Source organism: Phyllostomus hastatus, unplaced genomic scaffold, assembly GCF_019186645.2.
Source record: "Phyllostomus hastatus isolate PE091 unplaced genomic scaffold, TTU_PhHast_1.1 phas_scaffold_501, whole genome shotgun sequence".
Taxonomy (NCBI): domain Eukaryota; kingdom Metazoa; phylum Chordata; class Mammalia; order Chiroptera; family Phyllostomidae; genus Phyllostomus; species Phyllostomus hastatus.
Window position 1 is genome coordinate 42604157 of NW_025334033.1, and position 24084 is coordinate 42628240.

Below are 24084 nucleotides of genomic sequence, written 5' to 3' on the forward strand. Positions count from 1 at the left end.
AAACCATGAAAAGCCTGTAACACTGAAACTGACAGGTCTTAAATGCTGAATCACTATGTTATATACCTGAAACAAATATTATACATCAACTATAATTTTTTTAAAAAAACACTGTAAAAGAAAACATGACAGGTCTTAGAAAATTGGGTTTTAACATTAATTGACTAGTTGTGCTAGTGTTTCATTGTGGCTCACAGTTGCTGTTATATTTTTTAACTTTTTAAATTAAAAATTAAAAAACACAGCCAAATAAAGCAAATAAAATCTTAATCTTGTCATTCAGAAATACATTAAGATCTTAATGTATAAACCTCCCAATTTTTCTCTATAGTTCTACAATACACCAATGTACTATATATTTTATATGGTTTTGTAAACTTTTACCATCTAAACCAGTGATTTTCAACCAGTGTGCTACAAAAACTTTTACTGACCTCTTTTCTTTTAGATTGTCAAAAAGACAGTGACCAACACAACAATAGTCTTCTAACGTGAATGCCCTGTCTTGAACCATAAATATATAGGTCACATAATAGAGCATTTTATTAGTCACATCACATATTAAGATCACATCTGGTTAATTCTTGGAAAGACGTGAGATGACAAAGGTTGAAAATCGCTGTTCTAAACAATATATTATGAACAATTTATGTTAACAATATCTAAGCCATTTTTCGTAATAGCTACAAGTAGTACTCCATTAAACATAATCTCCTATGCTTGGACGTTTAAGTAGCTCTGAATTACTTCTCTATCAAATTATCCCACAATGCACATCATATTTTTTAACATACATTAGTGCGCACTGGCTCAATTATCTTATGAGGAGACACTTCTAGAAGTGGAATTGTTAGATCAAAAGATATTCAAACATTCCAGAATTTTCAATAGTCATTGACAAATTTCCTTTCAGAAAGTTCATGGCACATTACACTCCTCTAAGCAACATATGATGGCAGAATATTCTCATCTGCAAAGAGTAAGAAAGAACATTCTCATCTGAGGCATAAACCTTGAATAACTGCTCTGATGAAGCGTAGGGGACCACTGTTTATGCTCTTTGCATAATAAATCCATGTTAAAGTATACACGAGATCCTGGTGTAGTCCATAAAAGTATATTAAAACCAGAACCTCTAAGAGACAGGCAGACACTGGGTTGGAAGCCTAGCTCTGTCCCTTACTAACTGTAACCCTAGGCAAGTTAATTTCTCTAAAACTCTCTCTTCAGCTGTGAAATGAGGATGACATAATCCCTAAGATCAGATGTGTTAATATCTACAAAGCCCTCTGCACAGACTGACTCATATCACCACTGTTACTATTGCTTAAAACATTATTCTTCAACTTTCTAGTAGCACTTGACACTTAAAAATGATTAAAAACCCCAAAGAGCTCTTGTTTATATAGTAATATGATATATTAATACAGTATATATATTTAGAGTATTTAGATGACTATAGTATATATAGAAAAGATTTTAGTATGTATTTCATTTTAAAACAATAAAATATATTACACATTAACATAAATCATATATTTTTGTAAAAATAATTTTATTTTCCAAAATGTTGAGAAGAGAAGCACTACTTTTTATTTTTGAAAATCTCTTTAAAGGCATGTTAGAAGACAACTGTAACTGTCTTATCCACTTCTGTATTCAATCTGTTTGGGTTGAAGAATATAAAGAAAATCAAGCCTCGCACAGATCTCGCCGTATGACAAAGGGAACCCATTCTCGGTCTTTTCACATAATTGGGGATATTCTTCTTTGATACCACACTATGACCTGACAAACAGTCATCTTTTAAGGATGAACTGCAATGTAGAGTGAGAAACCATATCAATGCATTTTTCATGCTCCGTCACACTAATTCCAGTGGTCTGTCTTGCACTCTGAATGGATCTGTACTCGTGTGTGGGTTTCCTCTACTGGCCATCTATTGGCCAACTGGAAAATATCAGTTCATTGTGTTATGTAAAATCATCAAATGTTGACACATTTCATTAGTCACATTCCTTAGTATCTCCAATTTTATTTATTTATTTTTTAAGTCTAAGCTTTTGGAACCTGTAAAGTTCAAGGTGACAGATACAAGTTTTTCTATTTTTAATTTTAAATTTTGCTTGAGTGCTCTGATTTTATTAGTGGTAACAGCTGTTTTTTTAATTTATTTTAGAGAAAATATACTCCAAATACTCAAGCCAGAATAACCCTAGTTTGCCAAGCATTCCTTCAGGTAAAAATGACATTTCATGAAAAAACAGTTTAGCTTGCAGCTCAAAGCAATCACACAAAGGCCTCAGCACAAGACACCGTGATACTTCATTAAGCAGCAGAGGTGCTGTATGCAAATTCCTACTTCTTTATGGAGAATATGTTTTTAAAATGTGTATTCAAAGGTCAAGATTTAATAAAATTAATAATTTTTTTGCTGCTTCTTCAAGGACATTCTGAAGTGAAGAACTGCAAGTATGTGGCAGTGAAGGCCACTGAAAATCAGGTCTCAGGTCTCCCCCAGGGGTCTGCAGATACTACTAATGCAGATGTATCACACAGTAACCTTCCAACCTCGGGCACTACTACTTCAATACTTAAGTTAGGGGTTCACATTAGAATTTTACTCCTTTATAAAACGTTGTTTTTGTCTTTGAAACTCTCTGAATTCAGAAAAACTCCTTTCCCAACGATCTGAAAAATGCCGTCAAGCTGTACATATTCTCCTAGTCATAGTAACACCTGAGTCCCAACACCTCCTAGAAGAATTGTTCCATTTTTCAATTCACTAGTTTTTCAAATCTTAGTTTTACAAATAGAATATAAGCCATATATTCAAGTAACCCACAAAGTGCAGAGATTCTCATCTTCCAGGCCTGACACATGGGCTGGCACATGGGACTGGCCGAGTGGTCTCTCCCCTCTGGTCCCTTGAAAGCAGTTGTGGTTTAAAACAGTTTGGTGGAAACACTTCAGACATACTTATTAATAAGCATAAATGCTCTCTGTACTTAAGAGACAGATTTTTACCTCAGAATCAAAAATCTCCCTTAAGTTTCTAAAGGAAAAGACTGAGAACTTGGAGAGAATCAATTAGTTTTCAAGGTCTCAAAAAAGAATTCTCTAAGGCACATGAATAAAAGGACTTTTAGCATTCCCATTTTCCAATCTCAAGTGAAAAGCATTAAAAACAATCCCTTAATTGTAAATGAAAGTCCTGTAAAACTGTATTCTACTGGAAATACGTATAGGCCTAAGTTCAGAAATTACATAAAGAATAGCCACGGTAACTATGGAATACCAGGTTAAAAGATACCAATGCAGATAATGGGAAAAAATCAAGTAAAAAATGCAGCAGGACCCCTTGATATTTTGGAACTAACTTTTGTGGATTTAATATTCCTTTTTCTATTAATATTTTTAAATATCCCCAAAGATCCCTGATTTGTTGTAGGTGGTTTTGTGTAGACACAAACTTCAATCAAAGACGAGGTGTTCAGGAGCAGTCAACGAGCTGGGCGATGTGCCCAGCCATTCCCCCAACCACCACGTCTCAAGAGTAACAAACCTGCACTGAGATGTGGTGGTCGGGTGGTCATTTTCAACACTTGCTTCCTTGTAAATGTGGTCCAAAAGAAGCACACTGCTAATGCTGGAGTTAAGGAAAAGTGGAAAGGTCTAAGAAAGTGCTATATTTTGGTAGGAAAAGTGGATTATTTGATCAATTAAAAAGTAAAATGTTCAATTTGTTGATGAATCACTACGTCACGGACATGAATGACCTATCGTGAACAGAAAAGGAGATTTTTTAAATTCAGTGAGTGCTCCTGCCAGTGCTAATCCCATCCGTTGGTGAAAATGGAAAGGTGACTAATCTGTGGAGTCAGAATACGCAGAGGAAATACAGGACTCCCAACACAAGCCAGGAGCCTGAGCGAAGACTTCCATGAAGCAATAAATGGGAAGGGCACCAGTGTATCTACTGGCTCAGTCTTTACTATAAATGAAGGCTGAAACACAGATGAAATCAGCCTATTTTGAATATCATTTGTGACTCTATAACCAAAAGGGTACAAGTGTTATCATCGTTCCTCACTGTTGCTTTGGTTTTAGAGTTTCAGATGAGCTAATGGTTAATGTTCCTGTAGTAATGGTATAGTATAAGCTAGAGATTTTTGGTGGCAGAACTTAGTTTAGTAGCTTTAGAAATTAATTTGGTCCTGTATTTTATAGAGTCATTAAAGCTTAGGAAGGATTAACTGAAATACTGAGGTAAACTCTAATATAGTTTAGGGGAAACACGTCTATGGTAATAGTAATTTTTAGACTATTCCAAAAGCTCTTGCAAATGGCCAGAGTGGTCAACTATCTATTCTTTGGGAAGTAGGAAAGACAAATGGAAGCTTTTCCTGTCCTTTCTACTATAAGATATGGAGATTTCCTGAAAAGATTATCTTTTTTTGTTTTGTTTTTAAATTTTTTTTCCAGACTACAGTGCAATTCTATCAACTGCTGCCAAACATTAAGAATAAGACATGACAAGAAGTCCACCCATTCCAAAGAGTAATTTGGGGGCGGGGGGGATTTTTGTCACAATCTGGGATATACTATGAACATCACAAATAGTTTAGCAAATTTCTTAGACTGTGCATAGTATGTCTGGCACCTTCAAAATATCAAGCATCTAAGGTAATAAATCAACGATAGCATTTTAATTAATTTACTCAATCTTGGCTTAGTAGTAGAAATACATACATATAACACGCCTGAGTAAGAGCTGAGAGCAGAGCCCCTGAAAATTCTCCACATAACTAGGAAACAGTGTACATGTGTATCTGTAGCAACCCTGAGCTGTCAGAGCGGGACAGGGAACGGTGCATACTTATGTCAAAAATTCTCAAGTGGAGAAAAAAATAAACCCTTAGAATGTCTGTAGGCCTTATCTCCCTGCTGCACAGTTTTCTGTGCTTCAGAATGTCAACTAGTAACCAGGAACACAGCTATAAAGATGCAGTGGCTTCTGCCTCGAGGTGCAGGATGTACAAGGTTATATTCTTTCTCTTCCCTTCCTTTCCCTCCTTGCTATGGTTCTGGGAGGACTAGCCTCTGAGGATGGCCTGACTCAGTGAGGACGACTTTGGGATTCATTTTGTTAAATTTCTTTGTTCTATTCTTTTGAGAAATCTTGGTCTAGAGAAGGCAGCCAGGAGAGGAGGATGGAAAATGGCCAGTACGAAAAAGTAAATACAACACAGGTGGGCCTGGTGCCGGGAAAGGAGATTCGCTGATCTGTTCCAGTTCATGAATACGACTGGAAAGCGTGGCTTTCTCAGGGCGAGAGAACAAAAATGGCCATCACCAAGCTCCCTCAGGTGTTGCACTTCCTTACAACACTTTGAAATGGGCGTTGCAATTTGTTTTTGCCCTTCTGGGCTAAAGAAACACATTTGTGGTTATCAGTAAGACAGGCGTACAAGTCCCCAGGCTACCCACCGCTGCAAATGATATGCGTACTCTGTGACCTAATCACATCTAACTAATGTTAATGTGGAAACAGTTCTGTGCTTGTATGAGGTTCTAACAGGCAGGATCACACTGGAACTCATAATAAGAGGAAGAACTGCCAGTTGGACCGCAATACACTAGTGGGGGCCCACACTAAAGCACTGCACTGAAACGTATTACTTCATTCTTTTGGCATCCTAATTATCAAGAATAATACACATAAAAAGCATTCTCTAGCTTCCCATTAATGTACTGTAATTTGATTTCGTAGTAAATAAAGGAGTTCAATAACTTCCCATGCTAATCAGCTAATGAGTTAATGGATCTTTCTTTTATAACAAATGGTATAGTTCAAAGTACCTGTAAGTGTGGCCACGATGCCTCGAGGGTAGGTTCATCTTCTTCTGGATCAAATTCATTGCTGTCACTAGGAGGGAGAGTTCTGAATATATTGCAAGATACCTAAAAATAAACAAGCGGCAGAATTAGCTGGAAGCGCCTCCTGAGTAGCTTTACACAAGGTCTTTGCCACCAGCGAAAGGGAACCCAGAGGACAGATGCAGGAGCACCACTAAACTGAAACGAGGACAGCTTTCCATAGTCTTTGAGGTTGGGCAAAGGTTGACCACCTCCTGACAAAGCTGAGCACCATCTACCCTCTTGAACAGTACTCCTTGTCCTTATATGGTCATTCCCACCCCAGGTCCCTGGGATTGTTTACCTTCCATCAAAGCCTGCTTTTGGTTACTTACCACTCACACAGGCTTCTAATTAACCAATTTACACTAAGATATAAATAACTGCTAATGGGCTTCACGTATTTCCTTTCTCAGGCTTTTTCACAAGTTGCAAACTAACAGTTGAACTAGTGGTGAAATTTCAGGTGTTCACAAGAAGTACATCAGAGAAGATGTTTTAGAACTTTTCTAACATGCTTACAGTCATACCTAATCTGTTCTCAGTTAGTTTACAAAACAACAGCAATACCCAGGACAAGATACAAACCTCTAGGCATTCCTTTACCACAGGCAATTTCCAAATTAAATGCTAGTTGCTCAAAGAATGGCCATGTGTAACTGTTGAACCTGGGCAATAACACGATGAGGATTCATTATACTATTGTACTATTTCCGTATATATTCTAAGATTTCTAATGGGACAAATATAATAGCATAATCAATAAAATACACTTTAAAAAAGATTTCTATTGTAAAATGCTTATTTTTAAATGTTGTTGCTACTATTCTGAGGGTTCCTTTTCAATTTCTACTCTGTATTCTGTTTCTTGTCCTACGTACTCACCTATCTTCTCCTAAATATCCTAAACATCTCCAAACACTTCCTCAGAACTGAAGAATGAAACGAGGAGAGAAAGGGTGGGGGGAAGGGTGTTACATGTGTAGAAAGCAGAAAAGGAAAAGCAAGGAGATATTGCACCAAAAGCCATTGCTGCACTTTCTATATAATGCAGAAAATACTAAGCTTTAATACGCTGTTCTGAAAGAGGGAAGAAAGGCTTTGGAGGTCCATATAATCTAAATTTATTTACTCATTCAACAAACATTTATTCAGTGCCCATTATGAATGTCCACATTGTTCCAGGCACCAGGAAAACAGTAGTGACCAGAGCAGATAGAAATCTGTGCCCTCACGGAGCTTAAATTCTAGTTAAAGTCAGATTATTCCAATTTCCTAGCTATGGAAACCGCCCAGATGTCTAAGTCACAGAAAGAAGATTGGATTTTATTTTGAGTGCCACAGGAAGCCACTGGTGGATCTTAAACAGAGAAGTGACATCATTTGATGTTTGCTTTATTTAAAAAATGATCCTGGCAGCTGTGTATACAACAGATTGGAAGAAGACAAGTCAGAAGCCTGTGAAAGTACTAAGAGGTGATGATGGTTTGGACTAGGACGGTGACCGAGCATACAGAAAGACAGAAATAGATCGATTCAATATATACACTGCTGACTTGGATATGTGCGGTGAAGGAAAGGAAAGAATCCAGATTGAGTCACAGATCTAAAGCCATTTAACCAGATGGAGATAGTTTGGAAAGGGAAAAGGTTTCCTTGTTTGCTTGTTTTGGTGGGGAGTCACAGAAATCCAGTCAGGAATGTGTTAAAGGAGCAATGTGTAGGAGGCAATCAGACATACAAATCTGGACCTCAGAGCTGAACACGTCCGGACTGGAGACAAAAGAATTCATCAGCATATACACAATATTTACAACCACAGCCCTAATGGGACACCTTGGAATGGAGTAGAGAGGGCAAAGGACCCTCAAGCATCCAACATTTAGAAATCAGATAGAAAAAGAACAGCCAAGAAAGGCAAATGGAAAGGAGTAGGATGTAGAAGAAAAGTAGAGTTTGGGGATCTCAGGAGCTAAGAAAGAGTATCTTAAGAAAGCAGTCCACAGCAGCAAATGCTGTTCTGAGGTTAAGATAAGCATAGAGCAGTATCTATTGGATTTAGCAGCCCCAAAAGGTGGTACTATTATTATCCCCAATCTACCATTGAGAAAACAAGTCCAGGTGTTGTTAAGATCTCAGGTTGCAGTTAGTAACCAGCAGCTCCAAAAGAACCCAAGTTGTCAAGCTCCACCACTGTGTTCTAGAAAAGTAGGTAGACCACCTCTTTTGCTCTACTTTAATTTAAATGACTGAAAAAAATTATATTAGAATGTTTTTGCAATGGCTAATAACAACGTGCACAGTTCTGTTATTTTATTTTTGTCCCTTCCAATGATTATTAGAAATTATGTATACAAAGAAACTAGTCACTTTTCAGATAACCATCAACCCATGACTTCTCTATAATCAATCATACTGTGCAATCACACAGGCAAAAGTTTAATTACTTGCTTTTGAATCTTCATTAAACTAAACATGTATTTCAAAAATTGAATCGAGTTTTCATTCCAACTAAATCATTTATATTTGCTGTAATCTATAACAAGGTCTCTTCCTCTCCTGAGATGTAAAAGTAAACCCTAAAAGTGAAGAAGGAGAAGAGGAAGAAGAGGAGGAAGAAAAGGAGCAAGAGGAAGAAGGCGACTTCTGTACAGTAAAACTCTGGACAGAAAGACAGAACTTCTGTTCCTCTGTATTCTTGGACATATAAACTCTCTGATGGTGCACACCAGGCCCTACAGCAATTGTTTACGTATGTGTTTGTCTCTCCCCACTAATCAAGAATATGCAATGTCATTTTCACATTTGTTTTCCTAGCATATATGAAGCATCAAATAGTCACAAAATAAAAGTGCTTTACTGAGTTTACTTTTAAGCATTCACCAGATGAGAAACTAGGAAGCACAACCATGTTGGGCTGGACAATTAAGAGCTGACTCAGCTGGTACGTAGTTCTCTAGTACATTTGGAAAGAATGTCAAAGCACATCATCAAGTGTCATGTAAATGGCCAAGACTGACACAGTCTATGACATAATAGGTGCTTAATAAAAATGTCATGAATGAATGAATCATTGCTCCCATCCTGGAGACTCTATCCTAAGAAACTAACCCAAGACAGGGCTGAAAAAAAAAACAAAACAAAAAAACTAACAGTCATTTGCAATATTCTTCAAAAAGCATAAATTTGGTAACAATCCTTATGTCCAACATCAAAGATGTACATCAACTTAGTGGAATACTGTGCAGCATTAAAGAGGATGGCTATATGGAAGCACAGAGAAATGTTTAAAAATAAAGATTTAGGCGGAGAGACAATTGAAAATGGTGTGACTGTAACTATAAAGAATGGATATGGATAACTAAAGGGAAATTAAGAAAAGCTGTATTAAAGCAAGAAGAATGTGAATGATAAGGCAGGTAGTTACTATTTTCTTCTTGGGACACACCAAATAAGTCCTAAATCTATAAAAAGTATAAGTTAGAGACATATAATACATAAGTTATGCCTTTAATTTCAAGATGCAAATGGGCTCTTGAATTTGTCTGAACAAGATCATTACTGTCAAGAGAGAGTTAAAACTCAGAGCCTCCTACAATTAGAGTCTAGCTCAAAAGTGAACCACTGAATGAATCGACCAGTTTAAATGCACAGTTTAGCTCTAAAATCATGAGTTTAAAGCTGGGTTATCCATGGATGGGCTTGGGGGAGATCCCTAAATCCCCAATTTTTCCACAACATTTTGCATGTGGGTCCAATTTGGGAAAATAAATCACCTTCATCAGATTTTCAAAAGACTTCCTAGTTCTAAAAATGGTTAAAAACCACTGTCCAAAATGATAAATATGCTTCTATTAAATCTTCCTTTATCACCGGCAGCCATTTCAGATTTATAGGCCAAGGTTAAACAGATGATTAAATAGACAGTATTAATAAATAGGTAATGGCAGCTGCATGCTCATACAAATACATTGTGACCACAAGCAGCCACCAGCATCACCCCCCCCACCATACAGCCATTCTGTAAAGAGTCTCTGTGGCTAGGTTAAATTCACCTAAAGTCACAAATTGTCTCTGTAGTATATTTAAATATATGAGTCTCTAGCCTTGAGCCTTCTATTTTATTCATTCAGGAACAGATTAACAAAAATATGACCAAAAGAAAATTTTTAAATATATTAGAAGGATTTATTTTTCAACTATTTTATTTTAATCTACACTGGTGCCAATGCAAAGAAAAAGAAAAGTTTAAGAAATAATTATCTTTGAGGTAGTTTAACTCATTTTCACACTAAAGACATTAAAATAAACACTGAATACTGGACTCGAACTAACGGCCTGAAGGCGCTGGCCTGGCCTCCAATGAGTGACTACAGGGACAGAAAGCAAGGCTGGGGGAATGGGAGGAACATGTATTGAAACCAGACAGAAAACCTAAGGTTAGGGGCTCCACTGAGAAGCTTCCAGAATCAGATGACGTTACAGGCTACTTCATCCAGCACCTTCATCTTCCAAATAAGAAAAGTGAGGTTCGAACAGCTTGGGTTTCCCAAGGTAACACAGGGCCACCACAGAGGCTCTCAGGGTTCCTTCTCTGGCACACCACACCCACCCTACCCATGCAGGCCATGTATGCACCTGACTTCTTTCCAGCTCTCTTTTTCCTCCTCATTTCTTTTTATTATTTTATTACTCTTTCATTTTCTCACCTTTGCCATAATCTCCCTGGGTTCTCGGCCTGCCAGTGGCCTCGATGGCACCCATGGACACTGTCAGACCCCCAACGGCACTGCTCAGCACTAGCAGGGAAACAGAACCATCTCTTCCCTCCTGCTCTCTGGTTCATACTCCCGTCACTAAACGTCTTTATTATAACAGTTTCCTCTCTCTGGTGTTCCTGTTCCTTCCATCCCTTCCTCTTATCTCTCCCACTTAGATTTTGAGCCCCTTAAGGACCTCTTACTAATTTCAGAATGCCTAGTACCTAAAACTCAATAAATGGAAAAATACCTGGGGGATTGCCAGATAAATCTGAATTTATGAACATACTCATATTTCATAACATACTTAGACTGAAAAAATTATTTGTGACGATTATTAGAGAACTTCCAGCCAAGATGGAGGTGTAGGTAGATACACTATGCCTCTCGCACAACCAAAAGAAGAATAACAACAAACTTTAAAAAACAAAAATAATCGTAACTGCAAGAAAACCAAACTGTATGGAAGTCCGACAACCAAGGAGTTAAAGAAGAAACACTCACTGAGACTGGTAAGAGGGACAGAGATGGAGAGCCAGGGCGGAAAGGACGTATGACAAGGCAGCGGCTGGAGAACCGGGAAGTCCCACATTTGTGTGCAAATAAACCTGAACATCTGGGGAGCAAAACAAGCCAGCACAACCCAGGGTTCCAGCATGGGGAAATAAAGCCTCAAAACCTTTAGCAGTAAAAAAACCTGTGGGGGTCACGGCGGTGGCAGGGGAAACTCCCAACCTTACAGAAGAATTCACTGGCGAGACCCACAGGGTCCTAGAATATACACAAGCCTACCCACCTGGGAATCAGCACCAGAAGGGCCCAATTCGCTAGCCGGGACAGTGACTGAAAGCCAGTCGAAAACCAAGCAAGTGGCATTAGTGCCACAATGCAGCAACATGGGTTGCCGCACCCTGGCAAATAGCTCAGGCTCCACCCCTTACAACATAGCAGGAACACCAAGACAAAGAAATATGGCCCAATGAAAGAACAGATCAAAGCTCCAAAAATAGAACTAAGTGAAAAGACATAGTCAACCTATCAGATGCAGAGTTCAAAACACTGGTAAATCAGGATGCATACAGAAAGGTTGAGTATGGTCACAAAATAGAGGAAAAAGTGAAGGCCATGAAAAGTAAAATAAATAAAAATATACAAGAAACAGTGAAGGGAAGGAAACCAGAGCTCAAATCAGTGATTTGGAAGAGAAGGAAGGAATAAACATTCAATCAGGACAGAATGAAGAAATAAGAATTCAAAAAAATTAGAAGAGGCTTAAGAACCTCTAGGACAACTTTAAGCATTCCAACATGCAAATCATAGGGGTGCCAGAGGGAGAAGAGGAAGAGCAGGAAATCGAAAACTCACTTGAAAAAATAATGAAGGAGAACTTCCCTAATCTGGAAAGGAAACAGACTTCCAGGAAGTCCAAGAGGCTCAGAGTCTCAAACAAGCTGGACCCAAGGAAGCACATACCAAGGTACATCATAATTAAGTTACCCAAGATTAGAGACAAAGAGAGAATCTTAAATGCAACAAGAGAAAAGGAGACAATTACCTACAAAGGAATTCCCATAAGACTCTCAGATGATTTCCCAAAAGAAACCTTGCAGGCAAGAAGGGGCTGGAAAGAAGTATTCCAAGTCATGAAAGGCAAGGACCTACATCCAAGACTGCTCTATCCAGCAAAGCTATCCTTTAGAATGGAAGGGCAGGTAAAGTGCTTCCCAGATAAGGTAAAGCTAAAGGAGTTCATCATCACCAAGCCCGTATTATATGAAATATTAAAGGGACTTATCAAAGAAAAGGAATATGATCAAAAATACAAATGGTAAAATGACAACAAACTCACCACTATCAACAACTGAACAAAAAAAAACCCACTAAGCAAACAACTAGGACAGAACAGAATCACAGAAATGGAGATCACATGGAAATTTATCAGCAGGGAGGGCAAGGGGGAAGAATGGGGAAAAAGGTACAGGGAATAAGAAGCATAAATGGTAAGTCCCAAATACATAAGGGGCCCTGGCTGGTGTGGCTCAGTGGATTTAGCACTGGTCTGAGAACTACGGGGTCGCTGGTTCAATTCCCAGTCAGGGCATATGCCTCAGTTGTGGGCCAGGTCCCCAGCAGGGGGCATGCGACAGACAACCACACATTGATATTTCACTCCCTCTCTTTCCCCCTCCCTTCCCCTCTAAAAATAAAATAAAATCTTTTTAAAAATAGACAGGGGGAAGTTAAGAATAATACAGGAAATGGAGAAGCCAAAGAACTTATGTGTAAGACCCATGAACATGAACTAAGGGCAGGAGGGATGCTGGTGGCAGGGGATGGTGGGGGGTATGCAGAGCAGAGGGGAATAAAGCGGAGGAAAAAAATGGGACAACAGTAATAGCATAATCGAAATATATTTAAAAAATTTTTTAAATATTTGTTATTTACCTGAAATTCAACTGTAATTAGGGGTCCTGTGTTTTTATTTGCTAAATCTGACAACCCTAAAACAACACCAGTACTAATTAAGCAGGGCTTCTGGTAACAACTGGGCTGTGGCTCAGAATGGCGGCGCTGCAAGCTGGGGAGGAGGGAGAGAGGGGATATGCCGCAGGCAAGGCAAGGTACAGGCCCTGCAGCTGCTCGCTTTGAAGGGCGGGCTGCTCTCTTATTTTCTGTGTTTTAGTTTACTGCTGACTGTTGCTGAGTATGCTGCAGAAAAATAAATTTCAAAGTCTTGGCCAAATTTGAAAGAAGGAACTAAAAGGTTCTCAAGTGCCTAGCCCAATAAGCAAAAGAGGAAGAAGTGTTTAGGTACATTTTCATGAAGCTTTGATTAAGCAAACAACTTATAACTTTTGACTTGCAATGTCAAAATACAACTCTTCTTATTTTTAAATAGTTATTTAAATTACTATAGGAAAAACAAAAAACAAAAAACAATTCATTGTCCCCAGTCCATTTATCTCCATAGAACTACTAATTTTACCCATGATTTTGATGACATTTTGTTGTTGTTGTTGTGTAAGAAAAATGATTAGCAAATTGTAAAAGAACAGAATGTAGCTAGTACCTTGTAGCTACTCATAAATATATACCAAGATTAACCCTGAACAGACAGACAGTCAGGACAATACAGTGAGAGTTATTAAAAAGAAACTATTAAATGAATGGTTTCCATTTCTTAGTTATATATTTGTTAGCACTATGATTATTTCAGGCTTAGGTAAACCAGACATAATGTAATTGGAGAAGCACTTTTACAGGATAACAAGGTAACTTAAATCAACTTCTCTGTGCTTTACAATCCTACTTTCTTGATGATTAGGTGGCATCTTTCTGAGATAAAAGCAGATGAACCAGTTGACCTTTTATGTGTGAAACTAATGTCTTACAATTATGTAATACTACAAAAAAAATGTAAATACAAATATAATGATATCAAAGCTATACAATCAATTTTCTTGAGTGTATATCTAAAAAGTAAACTTTCTAACAAAAAAGAACTAAATGAATGATGTTAGAGAACATTCAAGCAAATTTAAAAGTGTCATTATTTCTTTAGTGCTACTGCATTAAGACCTCATCCAAATAATAATTTCAGTAACATTCCTGAGTTGCAATGTTGAAGCTAGGTCATTGTGCATTATTCTCATGGTATTTTGTATCAGCTCAATAGATGCATCTAAATAGATATGGTAAAACTAAATCCTGACAGAAAATACAAAAACCTCAGAGTAGTTCAACATTTTCCATGACTACAATTTTTAAAAACAATTTTATACAAAACAAAAAAATGTGAACATAAGCAAAATTTACTTTAAGGCTATACAAATCAGATGTTTAAAGAGAGACTAATTCCAAATATACTAGAATTTGTATTAAATATTAAAACTCTAAGGATAACAATTAAAATTCAAATAAAATTTGTATAGATACCTTGTTTGTTTTATTGCGTAAAAGTCATAAATAATAAACAACATACGTATAATATCAAGTTACTTTTGGTAACACCAAATTTAAGAATTTTTAATGATCCAAATGGTAAATACACTTCTAAACTTGATAAATTAAGAACAAGAAGAAAAGTCCCAAAGCATCTGTAATTATGCTCAAGAGACTTAGAATCAGAGCAGATAAATATCTTTTAAGCTAATGCTCTGATTAGGGAACAAATGGCAAAATTTTTAAACTTTCAATTAGGACTTAATTTAATTTACTGGCAATTTGTTCAATCATTAATTTGTTTCTAAAGCCAAACTACATCTTTTAATTACTGCACTAAATGTACTGTAGTTTCTACTTCACAGTAGGTGTGCAGTCTCTTTTTAATCCTCACCATCTACATGAATATACATGGCTGTTTAAAAGTTATCTTAACTTGTGAAAACATTAAAATCCCTTATTCTAACATAAAGACCTTATTGAGAAGATTAGAAATTTAATTAGAGGATCAGTATAACTTCCTACATCATAAGCCATCAACTATAGTTCTAACTTTATTCTCCAAGATAATATATAACTGTCACTGCTATGTAATGTTACCAATATAATAAAAATTTTCAGACGAGGCTTTCCAGAAGTTATTACTACAAATTATGTTCACTTGAGTTGGATATGATTCATTGAGCCCAAATGATGTCCACGATGCCCTTGTCTGCCACAACTACTGGTCTCGGCAACACAATACAGACTAAAATACTGTGATACACAGGGGTAGTCAAGCCCTCCAACAAGTCTGTCCACACTTTTACCATAAAAGCACCTTTGTGAGAAAATAGTCATCGAACCAGAACCAAAGACAGAGTGCACTGTTTACATGTGACTGAGAAACATGCACTTGTGACAGTTGTGAGGTTTGTTTTAGAGCATCTGGAAATCTAGAAGAAAATTTAAAAGATCTCTAAAGTCAATGAGTACAACCTTATTGTTGCACATTCAGTGTCATATTTTAAATCTGCATTAGCAGGGCTTTCTAGAACAGAGCAGCTATTCTTTTAAAGCTGATTTCTGAAGTGAGACAGAAGAAACGTCTTAAAATGATAAAAAATACATAGCAATCAATGGGAGACAGGGATTAACAGTAAAGAAACAAATAAAAAAGAAGTTTAAAATTTATACTGCCTAGTTAGAATTTGAAAACATGCAGTGAAATTCAAAAAAACCAAGACTAAGGTAATAAAAACTTGAGCACATACTGTTTTCCTAACTCTCAGGGATGTCACCATTTCTACTTACTTATATCTCCTTTTTCAAGTATTTCTTTCAAAATCTACTTGGTATACACACTGTTCAGATTTATATAGACCTAAAGAATCTGTTTTCATTGTTATTACTGATGTCGCTGGTAGCAATACTTAACTAGTTAATAATTCTTATGATCAACTGGAATAACTGTATTTAACATACAATAATTTTTTCTGAAAATAATTTGATCTCTTTAGGCTAGCCGTCTTTAACCAGTGTGCCACAAGAATTTTTAAAACATGCAATACCTAACTGTTTAGTCAGGGGCACTGACCTCTTTTCCCTTAGAATGTCAAATTAAAAAGTGACAATAGCCAACACAATAATAGCCATCCAATATGAATGAATCAAAATTATACCTATATTTTTTGTCAGATTGGCAAAAAATCATATAATTTTTGGTGTGCTACAGAATTTTATTAATTAGTTTATGTGTGCCATGAGGCACAAAAGGTGGAAAAGTGCTGCCTTAGGCATCCGGTTTCTAAGAGGATCAGAGCACCGACAACTGTATAGAAGAAAGGAATCCATCCATGAGAAATCAAAAACCAAGTCAACAGATTTTGAAATCAGATCAAATGTTAATACAAGGCACAGTGTTGAAAAATACATCAACATTTGGTTGTAAGGAGGCAAAAGAAAGTGTGTGAAGAAAAGGACCGTTCTGTTCCTATCGCATGCCCATCAGACAGAGATGCCACGAGGGCAGGAAGAGAAATCGGGAAGGGGCCCAAAGGAAAGAGCAAGATCTCTGAACTGAGTCCCCCCTTTGTACATTTATATAAATGCAAAACTAATTGACAGCACCAATGTCACAACAGTGTCAGGAGAGAGGCATCAACGCCAGAAAATCTGTGCTCTTACAGGGCCACTTCCAGTCACGTTTAAAATGGGAACTCTGTGCAAGGCTGCCGCTGAGCAGTGGGAGGCTGCCTGGGCTATTCCTACCCACCACCGCCCTTTCACCCCACTGGGAACCCTCCTTTCATTGGTGTCTTTAGGTCTTTTCCCCTCCAGAGAAGGATCATCTGTCCCTGACTAGAGGCGAGGGAACTGGGAGCTGAAAGGGACAGATGTTCCCAACGTGCCCCCTACTTTCAAAAAGGCGCCCACTGCTCCCAGCTGTGCCTAATGTCCCTAAGTTGAGACTCCCTCCAGTTTAGCCTCTCAAGAGAGTAATCCTTCCATTTTTTTTGCCGCAATTTGAGACATGCAGTCACCTGGCTGCCTGGTATGGGGGCAGTAGGGTAGGATTAGGAGTTCCAGATACTTCTCACACAAACTTTCCGTCAAGTCTCCTATGTTTGCCCCCAAGCACCCTTACTTTGAAAGGTATCCTTCTGAACTTCTCCGAGTTAATGTGCTGTGAGCTGGGTACTCCCAGACTTCCCTTGCTGCTTGCTGTTTAGTGTTCAGCCTTCTCTGATCGTCCAAAATAGAGACCACAGTTCATTCACTTACTAGTTTCCAACATGTTCATTCAGAGATCTCCTCTGCATTTTGCTTTCTTCTTGTGAGCTTTCTTTCCATTAACTTTTGTGTGATTTCAGGAGGTATAGGTAGTAATAAACATATGCATGTGTTCAATTCCCACTATTTACTCAAAAGTTAGTGATTATTTCCAATTAAGTTATTTCTTCTATTCCATGTTAATTGAAATAATTTAATTTTCTTATGCAAATATATCAATCCCATCTCAGTGGGAAAGAATCCAGTAGAACCACAAGAAAACCAGCAGTGGCAGCTGCTCTAACCTTAGCCAAGGTAATGTGAGTGACCCCTCATCAGTTTTCCTTCTCAGAATTAGCATCAACCACATAAGCTCTTAGTGTGGAACAAAATAGGAAGTAAAGCACATTCTGGATCTTGGCATACTGTGCACAGAAACTAAATGAATGCCTCAAAGTCATCATTTCGCCTAATGAACAAGTAAACAAATCTCAACATATAAATATATCAGCACCAGAACTCAAGGCAGAGCAAGGCTAGATCCTTAGCATGCTCCTCTCCTCTCAATACTCAGTTCTCTGCCACCTTTTCTATTATAACTTCTGTTTCTAGGCCACATAAATGTCTCAGTTCCATTACTTCCAGTTATATACAGAGCAGTTCTGACATCTCGCTAGATCTCAAATTTAATCTAGTCAAACCCAATCGCATCCTCTTTGACCTCCACATCCCCCAAAAGGGAATTCTATTCTCATCTTCTCAATTCTGTCTAAACCTTTGGAGGGTTTGGGGTTTTTTGTTTTTGTTTTTTGTTTTTGGGTTGTTGTTTTTGTTTTTTTTTTTTCATTTAAGGGGGAAACCTCATAAAAAAAAATAAAACCAGGAAAAAATGGCCAAAATGTGAACAATGATTGAACTTAAATAATCAAACTACAGGTGATTTTTTCCCTCAACTTTTTTTTTATAAGCACATGGAAAAAAAATGTAGGAGATGGTGAGTCCTTGACATATTCTCCATTTCCTCTTCCTTTGCCACCACTTAACAAGATTAGGATAACAGCCCTCTGTCATCAGCCAGCCTGGGTTAAATCTGCCATCCTAAACCTCCTTACAGGAGCTGGCAGAAGGGTACAGACTTTCTTTGTGGGGGGTTAAAGAAAGAAAAAGAAGAATATCATTTACATTTCCTCTCCTGTTCAAAAATATTAGCAACTTCCTGCTTGCTGCCTATAAGATCAAGTCTAACTTATTCTATTTAGTTTGCCAAAACCTCTATAACCTAGACCTATTCCTGCCTCCCCCACCTTATTGCCCACAAATTCCAACCATGAACCCTCCACTCCAGTAGGCTCCTATTTCAAGATTAAACTTTCTGAAAACAGTAAGCAGCTTTTTACCTGCTGCAATGGTGACAGTGATGTTAAATTAATTCTCTCTAGAGAATTAAATTAATTCTCTCTGGAGTCTGTTATTCCCACACAAAACCATTGCAGGGAAATGATATTTCACACACAGAAACAACTATATTGTACTGTCTCCAAAATTGGAAATGTAGTAGTGAATCCAAAAGTGGTGATTGTTGATATTAAATCTTGGAATCCAAGAATAGAGGTGTAAACACTCCGACAGTCACAGTGCTCACTGTGTATAAACACAGAGCAGGCCCTCGCACTGCCAGGGGTCACGGTCGAGCACGCAGGCCCCACCCACCGGCTAGCCTGTCACACCAGGTGTTTGCTACCTTTCCTTGTGCAGGGACTGTAGGTCCTAAAAGGTACTAAAGCTGGTAAATTAAGTGATTTCTGTAAGAATAAAAGTGTACAAGTTGATAAAACAGTAACAATACAGGGCTTTTTTTTGAGAACACATCTATTTTAACATCTACTTTGACCACTTTATGGCTCAAAATAAGCTAATGCTGAAAGAAAATTAAAATCTCTTGTATTTTGAACTAAAAGACAGAAGCGTGTGCACCCAAAACACTTGAGGCTCCTGATAATACATTTCTGACTATTGAATGTGTAGTCTTATTTCTAATCACCAAAAACAAACAGGAAATGCTGCCCAGTCACTCGCTGTCCCTTACCGTGTGAATCTCTTTCTCTGTGGCTCTTCATTACTAAAACAAAGCCCTGAGCTAGCTGATGAGTCATGAAAACAAAAACACACCTGAACTACATCTGACCATGGACAACATTACTTCTTACCTGATAGTACTGCTTCATAATAGGTCACTAATAATAGGCCACTCCGAGGGAGGGCAGGACAGGCAGCCCTCCCTCCTGGGCCTCACGGAGGCATGCCGGCCTCATCTTGAGAGAAAGGCAGAGAGTATGGATGTAAGTTCCTCCAAAAGAAGCCAAGAGAGGGCCTTGGGGCAGGAACTGTCCACCAACCCCGTAAGCTTCCACTTCAAATGTGCATGTGAAGATCATTGCCTTCCAGTTATTTTACCCCTCAGATAACTACTCCTACTTTTCAGAACAGGGTTTAACAGATTACCCACCTAACACCTGACTGTCAATACAAACACAAAACACCATTTTCCAGACCTTCTCTATTATCTAAGCCTCGCAAATTTTCCAAGAGAAAAAGCCAAGAGTCCCACAAAAGGAAGAGGTCTAGGCCTACATTATTCCAGAGTGTTCTACCCAAGGCTCTCTCATGAAGGCCTTACCTTCTTCGGGAAGGGAATTCCACAGCATTTCAAAGCAGCCCACTTAATACCTAACACAGTCTGTCTAGCCCCTACTCCCTGTTTGTTACCTATATTTCTGAAGGGTCAGAAAACAGCATATTCTCCAACAGATCTTGCTTATCCATTTTATTAAAAAATAAACCTGTTCTCCAACTTACCAAGAAGTTGTAACCAGTCCTATTTTTATTCAGAAACATCCTCTCTTCTGTGTGTCTCCCCTGCTCTCCTGGCAATGCTCTGGCCAGGACCTGCCACTGCCTTAGGCTCTGGTCTTTCCAGTTTACTCTCCTCCAGGCCCAGCCAACCCCCATCTTGCTCTATTCATCACTGGAAAGGCATTTTTACTGTAAGTCTTTTATCTTATCACTTTCCAGAGGCAACTTCCTCCGCAGGAGTCACTGGATAGCTCATTTCTTGTTTTCATCTCTAGATCAAATTTGACTTTTCACATCTATCAGTAGCCAACTACCTCCTGAAAATGACCTGCTCGTTGTTTTCTTGCTGAATTCTTGCCTCAAGCGTCACTGTCTCTGAGAATTTCATATTGAGGACACACGCTTTCTCCTTTTTTACACTGTGGTATAAACAGCTTTTTCTCCTGAGAGAATCAACCAAGAAATATATCCCTCTCTCACTTCTGTCTCTCCTCAGTACAGAGGCGGCTGAACCATATAAATTAGCACCAAGTACTAGAATTATCCAAGACCCATTTACATGGGAAATATTTCCCAATCATTTTATCATTCATTTTCTTGATAGATTTTCCCAAAAGTATTGTGTATACCTATAACCATATTTTCAGTTTCAAGGTTAAATTAAAAGGTGGGGAAAAAAAGAAACCAGAACTTGAATACAGTACTGTATGTAACTTATTCTGCAAAATTCTGGTGTTATCTTGGAACAGGAGGGGACAGGTAGAAGCACTGTCCTTACAGTGAGACAATAGTATTGGATGGATCAGTGCCGGACAAGTCACAGCTGTCAAACAATTTTATGTATACTGACGACTTTGAACAACCTGTAATGCAGTTAAGCCAGAAGGACTACAGCTTGTAAATGAAGCAAACAGCAATCATGACTAGCTTAGTTGCTTCCTGAGTAAACACCAGCTCCTTAGCATATATAACTAAAAACTAAACACATTAAAATCTCTGTCAGATTCCACAAGAGAAAATGTTTGCAGGAGAGAATTACTTATATATTAGTTATATAAATTATTAATATAGTAGGGACATGAACATTGGGGAAAACATTTGAAAAAATTTATTTAGGTTAACGAAGGGCAGTATATATACATATGTACATATAGTTATACACAGAGACACATGCAGATTTACAAGGTCCTCCAAAAAAAGAAAAAAAGAATTGAAAATAAAATTTCCCAGAGAGAATTAAACTTTAAAACCAAATGTCAGAGAAAAGATATGGAAAGTCACCTTGAAGAGACTAAAATCTTTCAGGCTGGCAAGACTTCACTGTAACTAGAAAACCTGATTAATCTTTCTAAAGAAAAAGGTAAGTCTAGAAGAAGGAGAGGTGGTAACATGAATAATGATGATAACAATGACATCACAACAGCCTTACAAAAAGTACCAGTGGGGTAACAAGCTTAAGACAGTTAGGATCGTCTAAGATCACAGATAAGTAAGTAGCAGGACCGGGTCCAGGTCTGTCTGTCTGTCTACAGCACCACCCCAAGAAGGGCAGCAAAAAGAGGAAAAGGACTGTACACACGTAAGTGCTTCCAAGGATTGAGGTCCATCATGGAAATGGAGGGATGTTCAAATCATCTAACTCTCTTGCTGCAAACTCAGGCTAACCAAGCAACTTAGGGATGCCTTTGGCTGCTGGAAGAGCTTGCCTGCTTCTAATGGTGGGACAGAGCGAGAGGAGGCCTGGGGGGAGCACACCAACTTAGAGAACAGGAAACAGGATCATCTCAAGGATCGTGGTTATGGGCAGAACAGGGGTGTTCTAACGACACAGCCCTCCTCACTGTCAATCACCATGCACTCGTTACACTGACAGGGAGTGTGGTAAGGCAGGGAAAAAGTAAGAATCACTAATACACACCTTTGTGAAGAACCTCTGAGGATTAAGTATTTGACTACAATGCTAAACTGTGTAACTATTATAACCTACCAAAACTGACACAAGATGAAAAAGAAAATCTGAAGAGTAAGATAAGTATTTAAGAAATTGAATTCACTACTAGAAACCTTCACATAGAGAAAACTCCAGACCCACATGGTTTCACTGGTGAAATCATTTTAACAACTTTATTTTTTAATCATTGGTTACTGCCATAAACGGGAATTTCAATCTCATCCTGTATTTTTCAACAAAGCAGCAGCTAGCAGAGCACAGCACATGTGGTAAAACCAAGCTGAAATCATTTTGAAGTCAGATATATCTTTGCAAATTTAATCAAAACCTGTGCTCTTCTACCAAAAAAGTACACACAAAAAAACACGTAAAATTTTGCAGCCAACATTAGAGGGTCTACTGACCCCATGAAGCCAATCTATGGATCCCCTGAGATGCTAAATGAATATTGGTGAGTATTAACTAAAGAAACACAGTGTGATAGTTAAGATGGTAATTAAGGAAAGGACAAAGTGCCTGCCAGTTTCTCTACCCTCTGGTAAATTACAAATGGTAACAATCTGCTCCTAACCTTGAGCAGTGAATTAATTCTCCCTGATCTCATTCTAAAAATGTCTTTTGGCGATCTTCATGGTCATAACCTTCTATTCTTTTCTAAGTACCAAGGAGTTCTTTCTAATTTAATTCTCAGGTCCTAGCATTTTTAGACTTATCCTACCCTGAAAATTCACCATTAACTTCAGTTCCTAAATGCCTTTCCCAGACACCACTCCACTCTCTTCCATTATTTCTACTTCCAGCCGTGTCAGCAGCCTACAGCCCCCTCAGTGGCTCACACTGACAGACCTTATCTCCTTCGGGGCTGAAGAGTCACCTCCAAAGCACATTCTGGCCAGGATGTATATTTATATTCTTTATCAGATGCAAGAAGATGAAAAATGGAAATTTCATCTTTCCCCCAGTAGCTCTCATTCCCAGGGCTACTTTTAGATAGTTGTTATTTTACAAAAAGAAACTCTGTCCTTCAGCCAACAGAGTATGTAATGAAGTTAACAAAGCACTCCTGTGTAGGCAGACTCTGAGACCTTTAATTGCAACTTCATAATTTTCTACAAAACCACATTATTCTATTAAAAGCCTAACCAGAGCTGTGATTTCCAGTTAAATCAAAGAATATATAAAAGATAAAGCACTTAGATAACCAAATGACAGGGCATAATTTGAGAGAGAGAGAAACAAAGTTAAGGGTGGCTAAGAAACAATATAAAGGACACAAGGAAAAACTTCAATAGAAAAGACAAAAAATTATTCAACATATTTTTATCTTAAAAGTACTTAGCTTTGGAAAACCACGTTTTTAAGATTTGCAGTATACAGAGATTTAACCACAGATTAGGAGCAGGGCAGACTTTGAAACCAAGAAAATTCAAGTCACAGAGACAAAATATGAAAATAACAACAGCAAACGACCAGTGCACACGGTACACTTTCTACAGGACAGAAGTGGTAGGATTCTATTCCATCAAGGAATAGCCAAGATTCCACCAGTGTGCGTGCAATCATTATCTACAGTCACATCTCAGCCTCCTCATAGTTCACGCGCTCTTCCACTGCACTAACGTACAGTGATTCCGCCATCACTTGGAGTTTTTCTACCCTGCCCTACTTGTGTGCTGATAATTACCAATATCTATTTCCAGCTTTCCACATCTAGGTTTCCCAAAACCTCCAAGTTACATAAAAAATCACCTCATCAGCCTCCACCCAGAACCTGCTCTCCCTCCTGCTGTACCTTTCTCAAATACCAGCACCACAAACTACCTAATTCCCAAAGCTATCGTAGACCCCATCCCCTCACACACTGTCCCCAAACAACCCCACAAACACTAAGCAGCTTCAATCTTACCT

At 38.2% G+C, this 24084-nt stretch overlaps 1 protein-coding gene across 3 annotated transcripts in view; it reads right to left on the reverse strand.

Moving 5' to 3' along the window:
- Positions 1 to 24084, reverse strand: part of PPP2R5E (protein phosphatase 2 regulatory subunit B'epsilon) — a 143474-nt gene that overhangs the window by 37707 nt on the left and 81683 nt on the right. For all 3 annotated transcript variants that reach the window (XM_045822271.1, XM_045822270.1, XM_045822272.1), the window contains one exon: positions 5863 to 5964. In XM_045822271.1, the coding sequence (XP_045678227.1) occupies positions 5863 to 5964 (102 nt within the window). The remainder of the gene's footprint in view (positions 1 to 5862; positions 5965 to 24084) is intronic.